Genomic DNA, 24147 nt, shown 5'->3' on the forward strand with positions numbered 1-24147 from the left:
AAGTATGGGAACTTCCAGTAGACAGTGTTATTGGAGGGAGGCTTTTCTGGCACTAACAGAAAGCTGCGTGGAATTTCATCAGCAAACGATCACTGTGTAAGAGCTCAGTATCTGCATAAAAGCAGAGAGCACTTAAGGCTTTAGAAACTGTTAACATCGAGAAGCTTCCATGAGAATGAAATAAACACAGCTTAAGTTCTTAGTGCATTGGTGAATGAATACACGAATTAGTTACCTGGTCCCAGTGCTTCAGGGAAAGTGTAGACAGGGGCGTAGCATTGGCAAATTCTAGGTTTGCAAAGTGCCAGTCGAGTATTTGCCTGTCTCTTGATGACAGGTAAACATCACTAGGAGAAAACCCAAACATAACACAAAGACATTCAGTTTGCTGTTTCAAACGTGCGAGCCTCCTTTATGAAAGCTGAACATCAAACCCAGCAAAGTCACATTTTAAAGCAGAGTTCATGTAAAGTATTTTCAGTGAAGCCAGAAACTTAACTTTAGAAATAAAAAGACAAGGGGTGACGGGTTTAAACTTAAACAGGAGTTCAGGTTTGATACAAGGAAGTTCTCGACTGTGAGGGTTCTGAGGCGCTGGCACAGGTTGCCCAGAGAAGCTGTGGCTGCCCCATCCCTGGCAGTGCTCAAGGCAAAGTTGGAGCAAGCTGCTCTAGTGGAAGGTGTCCCTGCCCATGGCAGGGGGTTGGAACTGGATGAGCTTTAAGGTCCCTTCCAACCCAAACCATTCTATGATTCCATAAATAATGGCTTAAGTACCATATATAAGACAATGACTAAAACCTGAGTGTAGTCACACAGAGCACAAAACAATAATATTCTGCCAATACAGGCAGGATTGGCATGCTACCATTATTGACAGAGATTTCCAATCTCAAAGGCTTCCCACTATCAGGCACTGGTTACAGTCAGGATTTTACTGAAATGTAACCCAGCTAAGAACCACCATTTTATCCAAGTCACCTCCAAAAACAAGGAAAAGGAGTTCTAAAGCTGCAGGAGCTCAAACTTCATGTTTGTACCTTCCTAACCCCTTGAGTTACCATAATTAAAAGCAAGCAAACCATTGCATTTCTGAAACTCAGCAGTTTCTACAGAAAAATAGTAAAAAATCTGCTTTCCCAAGTATTTCTTTTTACAGTTTGTATCTTTACCTTGGAGGATTGGCTTCAAGTTCTTGTAACTTCTCTTCCAGCTTTCCTTGTGTTTCTGCCAATTCATCATACTCCTAATAAGATTAAAAGCTAACATCAAAATCAGCTTCCATGTAAAAGGCCTTAAAGACATCATGTAACATCAGACTAGAGCAAATCTCAAGAGAAATCAGTGGAAGATTAATGGTTTTAGCAATCTAAATCAAGCTATTTTCTTTAACATTTAATCCAGCATATTCTGCCCTTCTCTGAATATACGGAAGTTCATGCCACACTGCAGGAAAGATCAGTATGCTAATATTTCAGGAATTAAAACACTCGGATCTGAAGCACACAAAGGTCCATTACAGTTCTGGTACATTAAAGGTTCCTATGGTACTGAGAGCTTTTTCTGTATCCCACAAAATGTTATTCCTAGCCTTCTTTCTTTCTTAAAAGATCATAGTTAATATGGAATGCAGAGATTTCCAAAGCAGCAGCAGCAGTCATGCAAAAGGCAAAGACGTGATCTAATTGAAGCTTCTTTCAGTTTTTTTTCCTCTCATTTTAAAACACATTAGTAGAACAAGGAATAAAGACAACAATCATTCCCTTCAAGGCACAGCCATTTGGAGTGTCCAATAATAGCAATAAAAGCACAAAGCTCTTTGCTGATGGCAAAGTAGAAGAGCTAGTACTTACATATATACAAACACACTGGATGTATCATCTGTTGAACAAGTAGCTGACAAATGATCCTTAGTTCTAACTGACTCAGGTTAGCAAGGTGTCTTTCACTATTATAGAAAGAACAGGTTTTAAGGTTTCATTTTTAAGGCATATTTCTACTCCCAGCTGCAGAGTTATTCCCTCACTCTGTGTTTGTCAAGATAGAGCTCTTTAAATTGTAATCTTTGGATAGAAAGAAGCCTTTTATTCAGGAAACCACCTTTTTCTTAGAGAAAGAACATCTCTCTTAGATTTTATTTCCAGACAATGTGGTAACATTTATACTGGTTAATTTTATCTGGCTGCTGAAGCCCTCAGAAACCACCGACTTAAGCGGTGCATGTACATCACCCGTTACCTTGCAAAGTGCAGTCAGATCTCTGTGTTTGCTTTTCACAAGGAACTCTGCTGTAATATCTCGAGGTGGCTTCACCTCTGATGCTTCCTTATACTGCTGATGAAGTTCTTTAATCTTCTCTTTTAAATTCACCATCTTTTTCAGGTGGAGTAGGAGGAGGGAGGGAGAAAAAAAAGAGTAGACTTGATGCAAGTGACTGTGTAAAATGGATATTCATCTCAAGCCATGTCATTATACCAAAGAGATGTCCTGTTTTTCCCAAATGTTACTTATATGTAATTCTACAGACAGGAAACTGTAATAAATAGCACCAACCCCAAAACAACATAGCTGAACCCCAGCATCACTGATTTCTTACAAAGTATGTTGGAAATAAGATATGAGAGCTGACCTCGGACATGTTTAATTTGAGAAACTTCCTTGGAACAGTGAAGATGCCATCTACCACAACCAAAACCACTGTAAATAGACCTAAACCACTGTTTCTACACTACAAATCAGATTTGTGGTAAAGAAAGTTAACATTTTAAAATACTCCCCCCAAAAGCCTCAGTCATTATCAACATCTCTACAGGAAGCTATCGCACAGCTCTGCTTACGTCCAACCTCTCCCTTTATTTTCCCATATTTCATGTTTTACAGTCTCCTGCCTAATTGCTTACATGCCCCTCCTCAAAAATGAACTCCTTCATCAGAACAGTGCTTCTATGCAAGGCTTAAATGAAAAGATCTTTAAGAACAGCATCCGTGGCAACCCTCTGATGCTTTCCATGGACGTTTTTGTCCATTTTGCCACTTTCTGAGGAACACAATGCTCTCCTCTTGTTCTAAATGTCACCACCTAACCTTGTTGAGAAGGTCTTTCAATTCCTCCTGTGTTTTCACAATTTTTTTCCAGTGTTCAATCTGCTCATCCTTCACATGCTTCTCCTGCAACCTGGAAAAGGTGAGAAGTGAGAGTCAGTTCAGCATAAAATCCTTGCGATATTGAGAAAACCCATTATCACAACCGAATTACTGTAATGCAGTAAAAGCACATCATGGGATATTTTAGTAAATACTCCTATGGTGATTAGAAAAATCAATACAAGTTTCTGTAAATAAGAGCTACTTGACTAGCTAAAACATGAGTCTGGAGTTATCTACTACTGTTACAAGGCAAATTACAAATACTATTAGCTTTCAACTAGCATAAGTGGGCTGTCTGTACTCCAGTTCAGACTATGTCAATGCTCTGGCAGTGTTAAAGGCCAGGTTGGAGAGAACCTTGGGCAACATGGTCTAGTGGAATGTGTTCCTGTCTATGGCAGGGGAGTTGGAACTGGATGATCTTCAGGTCCTTTCCAACCCAAATCATTCTCTGATGCTATGATTCCACAATCTATTGGTTACTGTAGTGATCTTCAGAAGCTTTCAAGAAAAGATGTTTGCTCCTTTAACCACCTTGTTTCAATGTTATCTTGTTATCTTGTTTCAATGAACACAACACACAACATACACACAAAAACCCAGCAAAGACCAAACGGCTGTAGAAGTGGGTAATGCTTATCCTAGGAGCATCACAAGTCTCAGGTATCTTTAGGAACATCCTTCGCAGAACAGGAAAGTCTACCATGAAAAGGGAAGTCACTCACTGTATGACAACCTCCAGAGCCTGACCTAGGGAGACAGGCTTATTATTGAGAACGTTAAAATCCAGCTGATGACTGAGGTAGGACGTTGCTTCCAGCAGACGATTAAATTCTTGCTCCACCATTTCATCTTTCTCTTTTGGAACCTAGAAGTCAAAAGAACAGACCTTCTTCTGAATAAGAAATTAATAGTAAAAAGGGAAAACGGAGATCCTGAAAGCTCAGAGCCTCAGAGACGAGACAATTGAGAAGTACAGAGAAAACTTTAAAAGCACCCAGAGCAGGGACACAGGTTACCTTCTCTACTGCAGTGTAAATTCACAAACTCAAAACACCACCACTTCCCAAATCAGAGGAATGCAAAAGCCAGGGTACAGACAAATTCTTCGAGCAGTACTCAAAGAAAAGGTGCCACATGCTCTGAATGAGAGTGATGCTTCAAGAGCACAACAAAAACATAGCTAAGAAATTTAATACTCTCTGCTCTCTCAAACGGCCCAACACCAAGGTCCGTTCAACACAAAGTCACTTTGCCAGGATGTCTGGCCAAAGAGCTACAATAGGAGCTGGTAAATCACAATGACAACCAACTTATGGGCACACAAAGATTTCCTTACTGGAATGTGTGTCCATCAAAGCTCCAGAAACTTAACAATGGGACAAAAGACTGCTCTAATGGTAGGACAGCTGTATGCAATCACAAGGCTTTAGAAGGCCTGGCACAGCTCCGTGAAGTAACTTATCTTCTGCATTGGTCAGCATGACTAAGAACTACCAATCCAGCTTTTCTAGGATGATGGATGAAGTACTGTAGGACACTTCCAGAACAGCACCTTTTGACTACACTGAAGATACTCTGTCAGTGACATGGACAGGGGGATCGAGCACCCTCAGCAAGTTTGCTGATGACACCAAGCTGCGTGGTGCAGTCAACAGGCTGGAGGGAACAACTGTTTCAGAGCACAGCAAGACAGTTGTTTAAGGAAAAACAGTCATGAATTTACAAAGAACAAACAGGGACTTAGATTCCACAAAGCGTCTGAAGCTCAAAAACTCATGTGGAAAGAACTGGTTTTACAATAGATATGCTGGAATATTCCTATACTGCCTAAAGAGGGACACACATTTTCATTACTCCTGCCCCCTCTCCCTAGAAGTCATCTCCTGCTAGGCCAATACCCTGCTAACAAACACACTTGAGATACTATTTCTGTTCGAAAAGGTTAATGAAAACAGCATCAGACTTACAGCTTGTCCATTTGCTTCATAAAGTGGGCATTTTTGTTTGATTTTAGCCAATTCCATATTCACTTGTTTGCTGACCACAGCCATGGGATTTCCTCCTGGAAAACATTGTGCAGAGTTAGCAGAGGACTCCTGCAAAGTTTGTCTGCAATGAAATAAGAAATCCATGTTCAATTTCAGCTGATACTTTGGAAGATCCAAGGGAACAGCTATAAGAGTTACCAAGAAATTCACTTAGAGGCCACTGGCAGCTGGGTAAAGCAGCTTTAGAAAGAGCTGCTCAGTAAGTGCAGTGAAGCCAGCACAGACAGCACCATAAAGGAAGTGGGCAAAGGAATAAACACACAGAAGGACTTCATGCCAAAAAAGGAGCAAAGAATTCCACTAGGCACAAGCAAACTGTAAAAGAATGGATCTGCAACAGTGTGATGACGGGACAAGCACCTCTGCGACTTTAGTGACCAATGACAGCTACGTCACCAACACAAATCCCAGGTTTAGTGAGGCCTGCCATCTGTTCTGAACACTCACTGATGAGAAATGCCAACTGCCAAAGAGGCTGAACAAAAATATCTACCTTTGATAGTTAAAACCACTCAGTTCTTTTGGCCATGAAAGGAAATAGCAAAAGGTTTCACAGTTTTAACATCTTGTCCCACGATTTGCCTTCCCACTCACCAAGTCCTGTCACCACCATTGCTCCGAGGTCAGCAACGTAGTTCCCTTTGCGGAAGGTCGCAACTCTTCCTCCTACTCGGTCCTTTCAAAAGCACAACAGATTAAACCTCCAGTAACATTCAGCAACACATCTCAAATATAATCGCTGGTACTTCTCCATGGCATGGTGTAAGGATTCTCTTACCCAAAGGGTCAATAAATAAAACGTACGCTTTGCCAAGAACCTCTGCAAATGGACACTTGGTCTTAATTCATCCAAGTTATGGAATAAAATGTTTGAGTTGCATTAACAAAAAAAGAAAAAAAGGAAATAAAAATAGAATTGTCCAGATGCAGCCACATCTACAGTAGGATCTACTGGGATTCTACAACCAACCCTTCACTGCCCACAAATAGATGAAGTTACATACTAGATTTCCTCCTCCAACTTCCTACCCAAATCCAACAGCTCTATAGGAAATAATTCAACTGTGCTGATGGAAACTAAATTTTAGGGTAAGAAAACCCATCAGACAATCATTCCTACCTGCTCTCCACAGAAGGGCCAGCTACCAACCAAGATAATCATGAATCAACAGCCCCGTTCAGCAGGAGGAAGTTTTGGATTCTTAACACATACAAGTGACTTCCCACCACTTGAAACTCAATAAGGAGGACTTGGGGGTCTTGGCTGATGAGAAGCTCCAAATGAACTGACTTCAGTGTGCACTTGAGCCCAGACCCACCCAGTGCTCCCCAGCAACAAGAGCAGCAGCGAGCCTGAAACATTACTCTAACCTAAGCAGATTATTTCAGGCTGTGCTGGGAAAGTATCAGAAGTAAATGAATAAACAAAACGAAGTCAGGAAGTAAAACATCCCGATAAATTCCAGTTTTTCACTCACTACAAAATATAGGTCTATATAAAATTTAAAGCCTCTGTTAAGCACAGAGTAATAAATAAGGAAAGAATTCATGTAGATTTTAAAGGTACAAAAAAAATATCCTGCCTGACACTGTACGGGAATCCCAATGATTCTATTTTATGGGCAACTTCGTCAAGTACAGACTTGCATTCTGCTTTCCAATGAAACATCAGCTCCTAATCATGAAAGAAAGATTCCAGCCTGTTACTGATATAAGCTGATGACACAAGCACCTGACGACACAGTCCACCCCTGAGAAAGTTATTAACTTTCAGTCAGTGAGGACTGACAGGACTGTTTCCTCGTGAGACACGTTTAGCATTCAGCAGTACATCCGGCTCCCTGTAACCACACACAAGCTTGCCCATCTTGGGCATACTGCTGGGCCACTTGGCCTTAGGGACTAGGCCTGAATGTGGTTACTGGTTAAGTTTCTGTATAGAAGTGAAAGAGCACAGGAATTCATATCCTGGCTTCCAGAACCGTAACATCCATTCCAAAACTCTGCAACTGGCGAGCTGGTGCCAACCCAGAGACTCCAGATCCGATGATGATCACCTTTCCAGTCTTCTTGGCTAAGGAGAGGCAAAAGCAAGCTACAGGCTCTGCATGTGCTTTATTACAATACTGCAAGCAGTTACGTTAAAGTTGCATTCAAGAGACACCAAGAACAAAAAGCAGCTTCCCTCTCATCAGTTCTGACAAACTCTTTAACAAAGCAAACAGCCACAAAAAAGAAAATGGAAGTAATTTTGTGCATAACATGGTAAAACACTTCACAGTCCTCCTTGATGACACAGGTACGAGAAAATACACCAGTAGTGCATCTGTGGCAAGGAAGAAAACAGGAGGAAAAATACTTCTGAAGAATGAATGTTTGAAGAAGAAACTAATTCTTATTAATTATTGCATCCTATTTCATAGAAGAGGTGCAAGTACAGGATTGTGTTTGTGTCTTTTGTTCCTCAAATGAGGAGCAAAGAGAATTCATTCAACAGTGACAGCCCCTGAATTATCTACCAAAGATCTGCAAATGTTTTCCTTCTCAAAGTGATTTACTTGAATTAACAGCTCCTCCAGGTCCAAATAAACCCCATGAACCCCTAGAGCCAAATGCACTGCCAGCATTTTTTATTTCCTCAGCATGACTATCCTAAAAGAAGAAAAAGCCTCAAAAGTCTGGCTTGAAAAACCACAGAACAATGAACCAAAACCATTTTCAGGTTTCTTACTTGGAAGGGGCTTCACTCTTTTGTAGACCCCAAAGTTGATGAGCCCGTGCCGCTCCAGGTAGCTGTGTACTCTGTGAACGAGCACCGTATCACCTGCAAAATGGGAATGTTTCACAATCATTCCGCATGTTTGGCACTGAGAACATCTTCACAAGCAAACAGATCACAGCAGCAAGCCAGCAAAACCACCCTGAACACAGCCCTTCCTGCTCCCCAGCTGCCCTACCCAAGAATCCATCCTCTTGAGAAAGGCTGAGGAGTTTTCTGGAAGCCACAAGCTGGTGGCTATGATACCCTGTGGCTTTGAATCCTGCCTAAAAAGCTGCACAGGACATGTACAGGCCATGAAATGCTTCTATTTCTCTAGTGCAGAAGAACACCTTTTCTGAAACTGACTGCAGAAATCTGGAGAGCTTTATGCAGAACTGTACTGAGATTCACCACCGTTAAACCAACCCATTACTGGAGCACTGAGTTCCCATGGTTGGTTTTATAAACACAATAATTCATTATTTTGCAATACTTGACAGTGTATCTGCACTCATTTCAGCACTGTTTTCTTCTTTAATTACTTCTTTATGGCTCCCCTCACCTTTTCCACTTTACTGGGAACTTTTATGAGAAGGTTAGAATGGCCTACATGTGCTCCTCGCTCTTTTCATAGAGACACAGAATGGTTTGGGTTGGAAGGGACCTTGGAGCTCATCCAGCTCCAACCCCTGCCCCGGGCAGGGACCCCTTCCACTGGAGCAGCTTGCTCCAAGCCCCTGTGTCCAACCTGGCCTTGAATACTGCAAGGAATGGGGCAGCCACAGCTTCTCTGGGCACCCTGTGCCAGCACCTCAGCACCCTCACAGGGAAGAACTTCTTAATATCTAACCTAAATCTCTGCCTTGACAGTTTAAAACCATTCCCCCTTGTCCTATCACTACATTCCCTTGTATAAAGTCCCTCCCTTTTACTACCTTCTTTCATCATGGCCATTCAAGTTTTATGCAACTTCTTAATGTCTCCCAGAAACCTTGTGATTAAGCAAATCTCACAGCTGCAAAGCACCATGAAGCTGTAGCAAACTTGACAAGCTGTATGGGAATTCACTCTCTTGGAACTTCTGTACCAACCCACCTTGTTGCCAGCTTTTTCTGAAGCATGCTAAGGATGTATTTCTTTACCAGACAAATGAACTCTGACAAACCTGAAACATGAGCATACTCCCACAGTCCATTCTTGACATGAGCGCTCAGAGAGCTCCACTACTAAAAGGACCCATCTGAAACCCTCTCTTGGTTTTAAGCAGCTTTTAGTCAACCAAAACTGAAAACCAACAGCAATGATACACACAGTATGGTTTTGGCAGTAAAAGACTTGACTTACTATTATAAGGTGCTTCTAATTGTTGGATAGTTGCCTCAAATGTCAACTGAATCTTTGGGTTATCCAGCCAGAGCTGCAGCTGTATTTAAACAAACAATAAGACACATTAAGTAACACGAAAGAGGTGTTTTCTGTGTGTTCCCAAATGTTGTTAGATGAAACCTCTAACAAGTCACACTCTGGCAGTGCTATCCAAGCCACACTGAACTTTGCCTTCTGGTGTATTTTAAGGTGCAAGAGTCCATTTGAACTTCCTACACCAGTTCAAGTAAGTGGAAACACATCAAGTCAGCGACCTCCTCATCACACATCCAACAAAACACACACAGAACAAAAGCTACAAAATGGAAGTGCCAGAACCACCTGCTCTATCTTCACTGATACAAGACACTACCATGGGCTTCGCTGCCCACATACACTCAAGAACACGTGGAGAACAGTTACACTTCCAAAACCAAGCAGGAAGAGCTGCCTGTGAAATATGAATTATGACAGAATCCCAGACTGGTTTGGGTTGGAAGCGACCTTAAAGATGATCTGGTTCCACCCCCTGTGAGCCCCTCTACAAATACACAGAACAGTGCAGGCCTTAGAAGATTTAAAAGCTTCAAGCCACAACTGCCCTGCACTGCCACAACAGATCAGTCAGCCTATGTTCTGCTTTGTAAATGTTCATGATATGCTTTAACCAACAGTAATTTAGCAACAGCTTTTAGTGTCTGTGGTGTACTCCCCCTCCCCTCCCCCTTGGCTGGTTGGGTGCTCTGGGGTGGGGGGGATTAATGCAGAAGATCAAATGAAGCCGATCTCCTTTGGTCACTTCCTTATGAGCCCTCTGAAGAACTCGGATGGATTGTAAAGGATGACTTCCCTTTAGAAAAGCTGCTGCGAGCCTTCCAAACAACATTTTTACTTACCAGGTGATTCATTCAATTCTTGATTCCATTTGTTACCAGGCAAATTGGAAATATCAGACTGACTAGTCTAACTCCTCTAACCTCCAGGAACTCTCTGTCTTCATGCCCTCTTCCAGATTTTCAAATCCCTTGACACTGAGCCAGCTGTAAGTAAGAGGATGCACACTGCAGTTCACAGCTCTTTCAGAGCCCTGCTGAGCACTAGGTTTATATTACTGTTTGCTTCATCTGCTGTTCTATAACCTCTGCTATCCTGACTGGAGGAGATCCTCTCACAAGTCTTCCTCAGAAAGGGATTCCTGCTTAGGAACATCTTTAAGTTCCTCCATAGTGAATAAGGACCAAAGACCAGCAATGCAGCTCTTCCAGGACAGCCCTGCAAATCCCAGCCATTTATCAGTTTCAGTGGAAGGCTTCTCTGCTTCTGATGTGTTTGTAAAAGGATTACTCACTCACTATACACACGAGCATGCTGTTTTCCAAGCTTTCCCCCCCATTACCACCTCCTGGTCTGGTTTTATGTATCTCATGACTTCCCAAAAGTTACAACTTAGGTTACTTCAAGGGAGATTTCACAGGAATAGCAGAAGTCACATTCTTAGCAAGGTGACGTCCACCATGCATAAATAACATGCGACTCTTTGAAGTTATTAAGCACTGGGTGCTACCATGATTGATACACTGTGATGCCCCGATCATCTTAAGTCTGTGAAAAAACCTGAATGCAAGAAGACGTTTTCTCTCTTAACTCTGGTAACAAAGCAATTTTCAAAATATTTCTTGCTTTGAACCCTATTTTTGTGCTAAAGAACCCCAAAGCACTGTCGCAATTTAAACACATCACCTGCAAAACACAACGCCACTGTTTAAGTTTTGTTAAGACTTAACCTTCAGGTGCTGGCCTGAACTCACGTGAATGAACTCCCCTGTGAATTATCTGAATATTGCCCCTTCTTTCTGTGTTTTATGTTGTGTGAAGCTTTGAATTAGACAGAAATGCTACAAACACTCAGAAGCAGAGTTTCCTTTCTTCAACGTTACAGCTTCTTTCATGAAATCAAAGCTGGTAAAGCAACTGTTCTGTTGTGAGAACAAGCCACAAGACTGGGTTAATAGCTCAGCACTACAGCAGCTGAATGCTAAGCAAAGTAAGAAAATAGAAGCTTAGAGGTTTGACTTATTCTAAGCAACAATGTATGTGATTATTACCTTAAAGTATTCTACAGACACTTCTTTAAGCTGAGATCAAAAGAACATTTGCACCAGGTTTCTGTTTGCTTACCTTTTAAAAGCTGTAGTAGCTGAATCATATAGTTTTTGATGGTTGTTACGACCATGTTTTGGACATTGTAAATGTATTAAAGATTCTTTATGCTGCCTCACATTACTGCCTCAATCAAGAAGTGGATAACTGCTTCCTTAGACACTCAGAGCATGAAGCAATTGCAGAAATGAACCCCCACCATCTCAAACCCAAGGAAACCTCCCAACTGTTAAGACATGGTAACTGCCAAACAGCCTTTGCAAGGTACACAAATGTCCTGCCCTTCTACCATCAATACTTTAACAATAAACTTACAGTGCGGTTCCTGATGTACAGAAACACCTTCTGGGTCTGCTGTGGCCCACTGATTATATCAGGGAAGCAGGCAGCTTCTTGAGATGTCATACGGTCATGTGGAAGTCTACTCTGGAAAGCTGCACCCTCCACACCTACAACAAAAAGACAAGTCGTCTACAGGCACTGCAAAAGGAACTGCTAGGTAAGTACTTTTACACTACCCTCCCTAGCCAGTGCATCCAGCCATGATGTGATGCGGGGCCAGTTTCGTCTCATGCTTTCATTTAGTCCTGTTCTTTACTTCTGCAAGACAAGCAGGTTCCCAAGTGAACAGTTCTTTGAATTACAGGCATCAGCCAGGGTTAATGAACAAACTGTACTGCAAGCCAGCAAAAACCCCAACCAACACCCTGAGAAATCAAAGGGGCTGGGCACATACCAATAAAACATGTATCAAATATAACACATCTATAACACAGTATCAATAAAACTGCTTTAGAATCTGTCCTTTATTTGCGTGGTTTCCAGTTTCTACCAAAACATGAAAAACATTTTGGAGCCTGCTCAAAGCCAAAGGATCTGTGAGACACAAGCACAATGCCTACAGCCCTCATGTGCTTTTCAAGGTTTCATTTGCACTGAACTCCTCAACCGGGAGGAACCCATCTTGACCTCTCCTTGTCCACATTTGCCATATTCCCCACAAGCAGTGCAATGACAAACAATCCTATTCATGCTTTTCCTGTGCCCCCTCCCCTAGTGCTGCTCCACATGCCAAAGACCAACACTGAATATACACAGGAGACATTTTATCTGTGGAAAGACTTCATTAATAAAGGTACCTGTACTTCTATCAATTCAAACACTGGCCATGAAGCAATCACACAGTTATGGACCCTACACTCTCCATCTCATTTGACTGTTATACTATATATAAAATGTACTCTAAAGTAACAAACCAAGACACAGCTGCATAAAGTGTTACAAGTGCAGAAAGCAAACCTTGCAGGCACAGTGAGCCAAATGCAATACTGAGATGGGAAATGCAGCAAGAACAAGATAAACTCCTAGGAAGTGTCTTAAGACTGGGACAGACAGAGGAGAGGACATTCAACCTGGAAAGATATAAACCAATATCCCAAGAGAGAAAACCACAGGGGTAATACAGTAGGATCAGGATCATCCACTGAAACTGGAACTGTTCCAAAAGAACCTTACAATGTCAAAGACCATACAAGCTTGCAGTTTATGATAGTAACCAAGACAACTGTTTGCAGGTTTGAGGTTCATGTGCAGAGGTTCACATGTGGCTGTATTGGGGAGAAAACTTCTCTTCTTTCAATTCTGGTGCAGGCACACACACCTTTAACTTCCAAGGGTTTTTACATCCCAAAGGTGAAGAAAAAAGTGTAAGCAAGGAAATGGTGGTAAAGCTAAAACCCAAAAAGCTAAACAATTCATTCACAAGCAAAGATAAGACCTAACTGCATGATGGCTCAAGGGAAAGAAAACGGTCTATGATCATTTACAGGAATTTTACAACAAGAGGAAATTAGTACCAGAGGCAACAGAGCACTGCAAGAAAGTAAAATGGAATTACTAACAGGAGAAGTTAACACGCCACAACACTTTTTGACACTAATATTCAGTGATGGAGCAGAAACCGCAGCTCTGCTGGAATTCCAGCTTCTCCAGTGATAAACCTGACCCCCTCTTACAGGTGGATACAATGAGTGGGCTTCTCCTGACATCTGCTAAAGAGCATCGCCTGTGGCGCAGTGGTCAACTACCAAGAAACACACACATGTCCATTAAGGGAACTCACTAGTTTCTTGGAAAGCTCTGTAACCTATTTCTTCCAATTGAGAAGGCAGAGAAACAGCCCTGGAAATAACTCCAAGCTGGGGGAAGGGATTGCTGGTTTGGGTATTTTAGGGCCACATGTCTATGCAATACCCAAACCCAGCAAACACTTCATTTCATTTGGCCCAACCATCAGAAGATCTTCCAAAACCTGCATGTCCCTGAATTTACTTCTGCAACTACACAACCCCAAGTGAAATCCATTTCAGAGTGGTTAAATCCCCCCCACCCCACATCCTTATGCTTGTGTTCCACAAAAGCAGCACAGTAAAGGCAGTACCAGTTCAGAACTGTCTTTGGGACCCGCAACTGTTTCATGACTGAAGGAACAGGACAGCCTAGACTGAATTCCTGGCTGCTCATCTCTTGACACACAGTTGTGCACACATTGCCATTTCCTGACATCCAGCATCAGCCACCAACGTGCTGAAGTTTTGATTATCTTCTTCCCCACATGAGGAATATTGAGAGATGCTGCTCATTTATGGACTGAAATGTTTCAGATTAAAAACACTCTGAAGGGAAGTTACTTGGCTGCTGAATCAGACAATTGTTAAAGCACACCCTCAGCACATGTATCAAATGCAAAATATGCACAATTTCCAAACAGCCAGTGCCTGCCTGAAAACAAAGCAGGCAACGCATCCTTAACCCCACAATCTGCAACAGTCAGAAATCCCATGCAAGTGGTAAGATCCAAACCATGACTTCTTTACTTAGAACAGCAAGGATGCGCTCCCAGATGAGTACCCTGAAGTTACATTTGCTTCAAAAAGAGCAACCTGGAGGTACAGAATACGTTCTGGATCCTTCAGCTCCTTTACTTAAAACCCAAATCCTCAAGTGAGAGCAGAAGTGGCAGAGCTGGAGGAAGATTCTCCCTTGCACTCACTTAGGAGTAAAGACACCAACTGTGGGAATCGTGCACGCTGCCAGCATCAGAACTCAGGCCAAATGGCGAATTCCCAACCCAGAAGCAGACTCCGCCTGTCCCTGACAGATAAATCTCCTGGGCTCACCACTGGCTCAAGCACAAAGCTCTCAAAAGAAAAAGCACAAGAACAAAGGAGCAGAAAGGCACTCCCTGCTAGGTTCCTTCAGCACATTAGAGGAAAGGTTCTGCTGTGCTGGAGCCCAGGCCTTTCGGTGTCACTCAAGGGTAGAAACTGGCCAGGTAAGAAACATCTTTCTGCACGTTTGGACTCCTCTGAACAAGGAGAGGAGTGGAGGGATGAGAGATCGGCCTGAGGCATTTCAACAGAGGTTGGTGTCCTCCCTGCAGCTGGTACAGACCTCAACTGAAGCTGGAAATACCCCTCACTTGTTGAACAGCTCCTGTACCTCTGGCTAAGTCCTGAACAACCGCACCCGTGCGCACTTGCAAGCATCACTCCCTAACCTGGCGGCTCTTGCTACTAATTGGCAAGCATCAAACGCCACCCTCACCTGATGCTTGGCCGTCTCCATACCCTCCAGAATTGTCGTCTTGAAGTCCTCCTGCTTGCCCTGTGGAAGGAAAGAGGAGAACTCAGGGACCTTACTCCATAAGTTAAACCATACTGGACACAAAGGCCCGGCAGTTGGCGTTGTAGATATTAAATTCCACCAACCAGCTAAACCCATTTCCTGAGAACCCCATTTGCTGGAACCTAGGTTCAGGGCACCAATCTCTGCAGTCTTCTACATGTTATCCATGTTATCGGAACGCTTTACATCAGACTTAATGGGACAGAAAGAAGCACACAACATGTAGCATTCCTAGTGGCTAAATACTTATGATCGACTTCATGAATGTCTAGGATTTGATTAATAAGCTTACATTTCTTACTGTCGAGATCTGGCGGGTGGGTACCATCACATTCCATGGGTCGCAAACCATAGGAATTTGATAACCTTGCCCTTGGCTGTCCTGAGTCTCTCCATGTGCAAGGGGATAGTCTGAACCATTCCAAAAAGCCTCTTACTCTCAAAAGAGCCTGCTCTTTTTAGTATTCTGCCATAAACCCCTCCCTGAAGCTTGATGACAGAACTGGGTTTGAAAGGCTCAGACCACTTGTTTTGGCTTCGGTGCCCTTGATCCACCAACAGTGCTCTAACACATAAAGACCACCTCTGAATCAAGTACGTATCAATCCATGCAATGTGATCAATACCCAGCACTGAAAGACATCAGTCTTCCAATGTATTCAGGGATGGAAACATGAGGAAAGGCAAAGCACTCATCTGAAGGATCTGGAGAAGTCTCAAAACTGCCTTAGCCTGCATGCAAGTCCTAAATAGCAGCTTTGACGGGACTACAGCACAACAAGGAACAGAGATGGAGTACAGCCGAGGTATCTGCAGGACCAAAGGTAATGTAGGTCACCTCACACACTGCTCATGGTCACAAGAGATTTATAGAATAGCTCCACGTTCAGCTTGCAAGCAATATCCTTGCACAGTCAGGTATTTGCCTACTGTTGCCATCTCCAGAGAGCAGAAAGCCATGGGACGCTACAGGGACAGCCCAGCACTGTTTGGCTGCTGCTGTACCAAGGCTCCTTCAAAGCAGTGCTTCAACAGGCAGCAAATTGGGTGCTTTCTCAAGTCCAGGCAAATCCCCACTGAAACAAACTGCTGAGGTCATGGTAGCAAATGGAACAGTCACTTCCTAGAGCAGAACTGCTCAAAGTGTTATCTCCAGACAGGCAAGAGTAAGGCCTAGCCTAAGGCTGAACACACAACTGCTAAGATTACTGTTCAGAGGCTGAAACTGGGTGGCCAATTTTGCCAGACTGCAATTTGAGGCTCTCGGGGGATACACTGCAATTGCAGCTGAATTTCGGCTGAATTACAAATCTCACCCCTAAAGCAAAGGCACAGAAAGCGAACCAAAAGTTTTCATACATTGATAACCTGGATTAACATCTGCAATGCTGCAACACGTTCAGAAACTCGCAAGAGAGACTGTGACAAATAACTGCATTTTCAGAGGCCTCAGAAGTCCCAAAATCAGGATTATATGAATATATCTGGAACAGCAAGAAAAAATGTCTCACTTCATCTACACTGGAAGTACTTTATTTTGCTGGGCACATTCCAAGACCTGCTTCCTTTCTGGGAAAGACTAACACAACAAAAACGTTCATATTTAACCTCCAGCACAGGCCATTCATTTGCAGGAAAAGCTGTATTTATGCCTTCTGTAAATTAAGACATGGAAAAGATGCTGACATCAGCCTCTTGCATTCGTTATCCCTAAATTAGTACTGACAATGAGGAAGTGGAAAAAAAATTGCTCCCAGGTTACTTACAAGAAAACATCAGCATTTTCCCCTCTTCTGTTAGGAACAGTTAAACCAGGTCAAAAAAGAAAGCATCACTATTACTATCACTATTCTAATCACTACCCAGTCCAAGTACAGCAGTATGGAAACAGGGCCTCCAGTGCAGGTTGCCTCTCCTTCCCCCTAAGAAAGTCAGGTTCCAGCTGCAAAGGAAAAGAGCAGCAAGTGAATTGCTGGTCCCTGCTGACATCCAGTTACTGCAGCCCAACACAACATGAGCAGGAGCAGAATCTGTTGGAAGTCTCAAGGCAACAGAACAACAGCTGAGGAGCAGGCAGGAAGAAGGGCAACAAAGAGTCCCTTTCGTACTGTTTTAAAATCAAGACTGGTGGCCCATGGTTACAAATGTGTACTGAATTCCATCAGGAAAACAGACAAGTCAGATGGAAGACAGAGAGAGCAGCACTAAGTTTGACTGTTCACTTGACGTTCATCTGCATCATGATCAGTCTTGCACTCTCTTGGAAAACAGCACAAGATGCCCACAGACAAAAGGAAGAAAAGGAGCTGGTAAAGAGTATCTTCAGGAGGCCAGAAAAGGGAAAATCCCATTTGGCAAGGACAAACAAGAAAGATCCTTAGAAGAGAAAAACGAAAGCAGCAAGCTCCTAATTTCAAAGGGATATTGGCAAACACCACAAATGTCACTCAGCACTGACAGCGAGTTTGGAAGCTTTTTGCCAACAGAAAATATTTCCCTATTAAAAAAGAGGAGAGATACTTTAAGGATCTTAATCATGAAATCCTCTTGCACCTTTTCAAACTGCTCTGCAATAAAACGCAGCAGATCCTGCAAATCCAGACTATAACAATTCACAGAGCCAAAACATCTGGAACTTCCCACAGCTGAACACATCAATGGAACCCACCCCAAATATGACCAGCATTTTGCTGTCACCTGAAGTGTGATATTTAATAACCCCCTTCTACTGCAAACTGACAGTGAGGACTAATGAAACACCAGCTACTGTCCCTATTACATGGTTAAATATGCACAATGAGGCTTTTCAACACAAAAGGTCATAACCTGTAACATGACAGCTTTACACCTCTACTGCACTACCTATGTTTTTACAGCCTTTAAACATACAAAGGAAATTATTCAGGTCTGCAATGAGAACAAATTAACAGCAATACACAAACAACCTGTTGTAGTTTGTTGTATTTTCAATACACAATCCTGCTCTAGAATTACTGTCCTATTTAATACTTCTAATGGAACATTTCTTTTTGCTTCAAAGCAGCAACAGAGAGAAAAACAACTCAATCATAAACACTGTTACTGTACACAGCAGACTCCAATGCCCCTTCCTGCTAATGGCTGTTTGAATTAGAAGTTTCAGTGCACTTTAACAGCCAGCAAGAGATGACCTGCTGCTCCTGACACCTGTATTAACAGAGATCCACCAATATGGTTTCAGAAGCCTTTGGAAATACAGCAGGACTAACTATGGAATGACAATGGAAAATCTGTCATCTTCCTACATCACTGCTTCATGCATATCACAGTATTTCTGGGAATGGCGAAAGGATACAATGACCTGAAATCTCCTTATCTCTAGGCCACTGGATATAGCCCATTCTCAAGTTGGTTGTATTTAGATGACTAAATCGAGTGCTTGTGGAATAACTGCCTAAGAGACTGTTGTATGTATAGAACAGCATGTGTCTATCACTGCCTATTTTCCACAACTCTTCCTTCACAGGATAAAACACTTCACTGATTATACCTCAAACTGATTCCAGTAATCACTCCTAGAGGTGTAAAACGGCAGAGGTATCCGAGAGATCTCTTACAAAACATCTGAGAACATCAGAAATGTGTTAATATGAGGTCTCAGGGATTAAACCCAAAGTCTGAGCTAAATTAAATGGAAAACTTTAAGATATTTGCTTAATTACACATATCAAAATTGCATTTCTGATAGATCAGCTTCAGCTGGGGGCAGGGAGGATTTTCATCATTGCAAATATTTCAGTCAAGCAGATAAGCTACACTATTCCAGTATCAGCCAGAAGCCAACAGCCACAACTGAAAAGAGATTACAGGGACAAATCCCAAGAGACAGCACACAACTGTGGCTATTAATGTATTTTCTGACACTGAGGGTAAGTATCCCCAACCTGACAGTCACATTGTCTACGTTCTCAAACCTGCCAGCCAAAAGAAGCCAAATAAGAGCAGCAGAACTGCACATTAATGGTTATCCACATCAGTGATGAACTACCAAAAGTTCAGTCACTAGATATCAGCTACTGTCTAAAACCAGCTGGTGCACGCATCACCTCAGAGAGTCTCTGCAACAGCTATACTTTGCCAAAGTGTGATTTTGTACATAGCAGAGTGATACATCAACACCAGACCTAGCTACTGGTAGTAGTCAGAAACACAACAGAGGGAGAGGGTACTGCTAACCCCACGAAATCTCAAAAGCAGCTGCTTCCTGAACAAGACTGACCCAAAACCTTCCCAATGAAAAGTGAAGCTTGACAAGTCTGTCAAAGGCAATAAGGAAAGCACTGAAGTTTAAGCAAACAGGATCCAACCAGAACTTAAGATCAGTCATAGTTTTAAGGCCACAGGAATCACTGTGGATTAAATCTGCTCTCCTGCATAGCGATCCCCTCAGTAAATCTAACCTCTCAGAGGAATAAGTGACTGTCGGTACACGAGCAGGTGTGACAGTTAAATGCCAAAGAGGCTATTCTGGTCAATAAGCTTCCAAAGACAAGTCAATAAGGATAATGAGAATATAGCATGAGAAGTTTGGCTTATTAAATCTGGAATTAAATCATGCATATTCCCATCTTTACCAGGCTGCTCTGCTGTTGATTTCCCCTCCTTCCCAAACTGGGCCAGCAAAGAAAACACTGTAGAACAGTCATTCAAAACCTGACTCGATTCATGATGCTGCACCTGACCCCACTTAATTTCTGGCAATAGAACAGGTAAGTAGTGTCAGAGAAGGAGAAGAAGGTCTCTCTACTCACCAGATGGCTCCTCCGGCTCGCTTTCATTCTCCTCTTCTGCAGGAGGTGGTGGAGGTGGTGGTGGCAGTTTCTTCTCTTTCTCAGCTTTAGCGTTTCTCTCTTCTTCAGAGTAATACTCATCTTCCGACAGGTTTGCAAGACTCTCATCCATCTCTCTATACTCCACCTGTAAGAAGCACCACAGAGGATAAACGCACTGAAGATGTCTCTAAGCCTCCCTGCTAAAATGAACACTGCAAACAACAAAATTACCTACAGCTCAAAAGGCCTGAGTTACCTTGTCTTATTATGGCTGCCATGTGATAAAACCTCCAACAGCTTTGTGAGTTCCCTGTCTTATCTCCACTAAAGTCTTCGGCACCCAACTGTCCAATAACAGGAACTTCCTGCTCCTACAGAACCCAGTTTATCGGTATTTGTTACATTATCGTTCAACCTCTCTGGCTTTCTCCCCCTTCTTCACCTCCCCGTCAAGCCCAGGGGTAACAAATCACCTCTATGTCCAATCCATATATTCCAGCTTGAATTCAGCTGTCAAACGTGGGTGACCAGATCTGGACACAAGATTCACTGAGGAAATCCCACATGGATTTCCTTGGGTGCATCTCACACCGGTTCAGAAACCAGGCTTTTTGCCCCAAGTTAGAAAGTTTGTGTATTTCTACCTGTTGGAAAGGGGATAAACCACTTCTCAATACGCAGCCATGGGAAAACAAAGAGAAAGCAGCTGCGGCCCTCCAGCACCCTAGAGGTCACCTTGTGATGACCAAAGCCACTCTTCATGTATCCTCAAGAGATCGACACGTCTGTCACAGTCCAAGTTCATTAAGACAGGGCAATAACGGGCACAATTCCCAACAGCACTGGGAAGTCGTGTACAGGAAAGCCTGAATTCAACACGCTCCATGAGCCCCTTTCAGATGCTCACGTTCCCTGCGCAGCACATTGAGTTCTCACTGCCCAGCAAACGCTGCACCCCCAGGATCTCTTGTGAACCCAGGCTCTGAAGCAAGTTTCAATGATCCCACGGCACCATTATCGCAGGTATCTAAACCCAACACAAACTGCTTCTGCCCTAAGGCCCTCTGAAGCCTCCCTTCCTCCTGGAGCTCACACAACTTTCAGAGAACAACCGAGTCCAACGAAACACTCCAAGCTTTTCCCTAGGTTTGTTTTCAACCTGGACACCCTCCTCAACTGAGCTCACCCCACAGACATTCACAGTAAGGTGACCCCGTGCTACCCTGAAGTGATGATGGGGAGATGCTCTGCCAAAAGAGATTAACACCCTTAGCAAACCCACAGACACTGCACTGATTCCTGCTTGTAAACAGACGACTGTAAAGCAAGTAAAACCCAGGCATGGTGCCTTCAGAGATCACAAAACGGTCTGGGTTGGAAAGGACCTTAAAGCTCCTCCAGCTCCAGCCCCCGCCAGGGGCAGGGACCCCTCCCACTGGAGCAGCTTGCTCCAAGCCCCTGTGTCCAACCTGGCCTTGAGCACTGCCAGGGATGGGGCAGCCACAGCTTCTCTGGGCACCCTGTGCCAGCGCCTCAGCACCCTCACAGGGAAGAGCTTGTGCCTAAGAGTCTCCCCTCAGGCAGGTTACAAGATGCACCAAACTGACCTACCCAGCAGCTCCTCCATACAAAGGACCGGTCGAGCTATCAGACCAGGTAAGAGCTCTGAAGAGGAAGCCACTCAGTGCCGTGGCTACAGCACAACAGAGCTCCCAAGAGTGTTTTCAGCCCCCACATCGCGCACACCCAGCCCTGGGCGCAGCAGAGATCGCCAACATCCTCCGCAAGGAGGTTTCCAATAAAACCGCCACAGAAGAAACGGCGATGTCCCCATGGGCAGAGCAACTCACGGGTATTACACACCGGATCACGCCGCAAAGGCACAAATCACCAGGGGCTGTTTGCAGCCCTTAAGTTTCATCGCTAAATCTCGCTATTGACACCCGGGCGGCACCGAGCAGGGCCGGAGCCCCAGCGGCCGCAACAAGCCCGCACACAGCCCGCGGCCGCGGGGACCGCGCTGCCCGCCCCCGCACGCACCTTGGCCCGCTTGCGGCGGCTGGTCCTGCGGCCCTCGGGGGTCTCGGCGATGCCCGTGGTCTCGGCGCCGGGCGCAGGGGCGGCCCCGGCGGCCGGCGGCTCGGACAGCCCGCCCGGGGGCGAGGCCCGCGGCGGCTCCTTCTTGCGGGGCGTGCGCTCCGCAGCGCCGCCGCTCTCGGCAGAGGAGCCCGGGGCCCCCGCGGCGGCGGGCGGGGGCACCGGAGCCTCAAGGCCGCCCTCGCCGCCCGCCGCCGCCTCCGCGCCCTTCTTGCCCCCCGACAGCATCGCCCCGGCCGCGCCGCACAAAGGAGCCCGAGCCCCGACCGGAGGGAGGCCGCGCCGCCGTCTTACGTCACGTCCGGGCCGCACCGGGGCAGAAGGGAAGAGCTTGTGCCTAAGAGCTCAGCTCAGTCTCCCCTCGGGCAGGTTCAGGCCATTCCCCTTGCCCTGTCCCTACAGGCCCTTGTCCCAAGCCCCTCTCCAGGTTTCCTGCAGCCCCTTCAGGCACTGGAGCTGCTCTCAGGTCTCCCCTTCAGGAGCCTTCTCTTGTCCAGGCTGCCCCAGCCCAGCTCTCCCAGCCTGGCTCCAGAGCAGAGCTGCTCCAGCCCTCGCAGCAGCTCCATCCGACAGCTCCATGCCCACTTGTGCTGTTGCCCCAGAGCTGGACGCAGCCGAGAGGACACCAGAGATACAGCGCACAGACGGAGTCGTAGGTGGCAAAGGCAGGGTGCATCGCCGTGTTGGGGGCACCTCTGCAGATCTCACCCCGTGTGAGTGATGCAGCAGAGCAGCAAATAGTGGCAGGCACATGGCAGGTACAATGAATCTCCATGTACCTACCACCGATCCTAATGGGGACCTGGCATTGCGATAACAGCAGCATCTACCAACATAGTGCCCCATAGGGACCCCAAACCCCCCCATGCTCCGTAAGTACCCCAACACCCATCGGTTTTTTATTAATTTTCATTCATGAGGGATCGGTGTTGGGACCGATCTTGTTTAACATCTTCATTGCTGACATGGACAGTGAGATTGAGTGCGCCCTCAGCAAGTTTGCCGATGGCACCAAGCTGGGTGGTTCGGTTGATGCACTGCAGGGAAGGTGTTGGAAAAAAGCAGAATTTTGTATAATAAAAACAATTGTATAAAATTATATATAAAATGATTATGTTTGAGAAATTTATGAATCAATAGTGAGGTTTTGTATATTAGAAAATGTTATAACTTTGTGGTTTTATATCACGGCTGTTCTGTAGCCAGTGTTGCAATAGCAGTCTTAGTAAAAACCTAACATAACCATATATGGTGGAAGGTGTATGGGTGGATTTAGAAAAATAGGTACTGGAGACTATACCCAAGTAGAACCTGTGCATAAGATAGCCAGAAAAGCATGCCAGAAGCAGTCAAAGGAAGATAAGAAAATGCTAGCGTCCACACAAGGACTGGAATATACTCAAGTAAGGGAAAGGTGAAGAGGACAACCTGAGGAAGACTTCTTACTTCATCTGAGGAAGACTTACTACATCGGAACGACCACCAGGCGACCACCAGAGGGGGCTGCGCAAGCGTAGAGGATAGACTGATGTGGCACTCCTTAATGCGTATGTATTAGTTAAATGTTGTCACCCATGTTGAATATGTATTAATTGTGAAACTTTTAGGATATAAATTGCGGACGCGATGTGACGAGGTTGGAACCAGATTTGGGTGCGTACCCCTGGTTTCCCAGCGCTGCAATAAAGCACCTCATATAACCATGCCAGTGGTTATGTGTTTGTTCCTACACTAACAAAGGGATGCCATCCAGAGGGACCTTGACACGCTTGTGAGGTGGGCTGATGCCCTTATGAAGTTCAACCATGACAAGTGCAAGGTCCTACTCCTGGGTCGGAGCAATCCCAGGCACAGCTACAGGTTGGGCAGAGAAGAGATTCAGAGCAGCCCTGCGGAGAAGGACTTGGGGGTGCTGGTCGATGAGAAAATGAACATGAGCCGGCTGCAGTGTGCGCTCGCAGCCCAGAAACCAACCGGATCCTGGGCTGCATCCAAAGGAGCGTGACCAGCAGGGCGAAGGAGGTGATCCTGCCCCTCTGCTCTGCTCTTGTGAGACCTCACCTGGAGC

At 44.6% G+C, this 24147-nt stretch overlaps 1 protein-coding gene across 1 annotated transcript in view; it reads right to left on the reverse strand.

The window, feature by feature from the left end:
* Positions 1-22330, reverse strand: part of LOC136023271 (lysine-specific histone demethylase 1A-like) — a 30215-nt gene extending 7885 nt beyond the window's left edge. Inside the window, 14 exon segments of the mRNA XM_065697567.1 lie at positions 236-347; positions 1173-1246; positions 2239-2373; positions 3085-3175; positions 3873-4015; positions 5118-5212; positions 5793-5874; positions 7154-7272; positions 7930-8022; positions 9304-9382; positions 11800-11933; positions 15091-15150; positions 19962-20127; positions 22023-22330. Of these exon segments, the coding sequence (XP_065553639.1) occupies positions 236-347; positions 1173-1246; positions 2239-2373; positions 3085-3175; positions 3873-4015; positions 5118-5212; positions 5793-5874; positions 7154-7272; positions 7930-8022; positions 9304-9382; positions 11800-11933; positions 15091-15150; positions 19962-20127; positions 22023-22307 (1668 nt within the window). The 5' untranslated portion in view covers positions 22308-22330.
* Between the last annotated feature and the right edge of the window lie 1817 nt (positions 22331-24147).

This window comes from Lathamus discolor, chromosome 18, assembly GCF_037157495.1.
Source record: "Lathamus discolor isolate bLatDis1 chromosome 18, bLatDis1.hap1, whole genome shotgun sequence".
In the NCBI taxonomy this organism is placed as follows: Eukaryota; Metazoa; Chordata; class Aves; order Psittaciformes; family Psittacidae; genus Lathamus; species Lathamus discolor.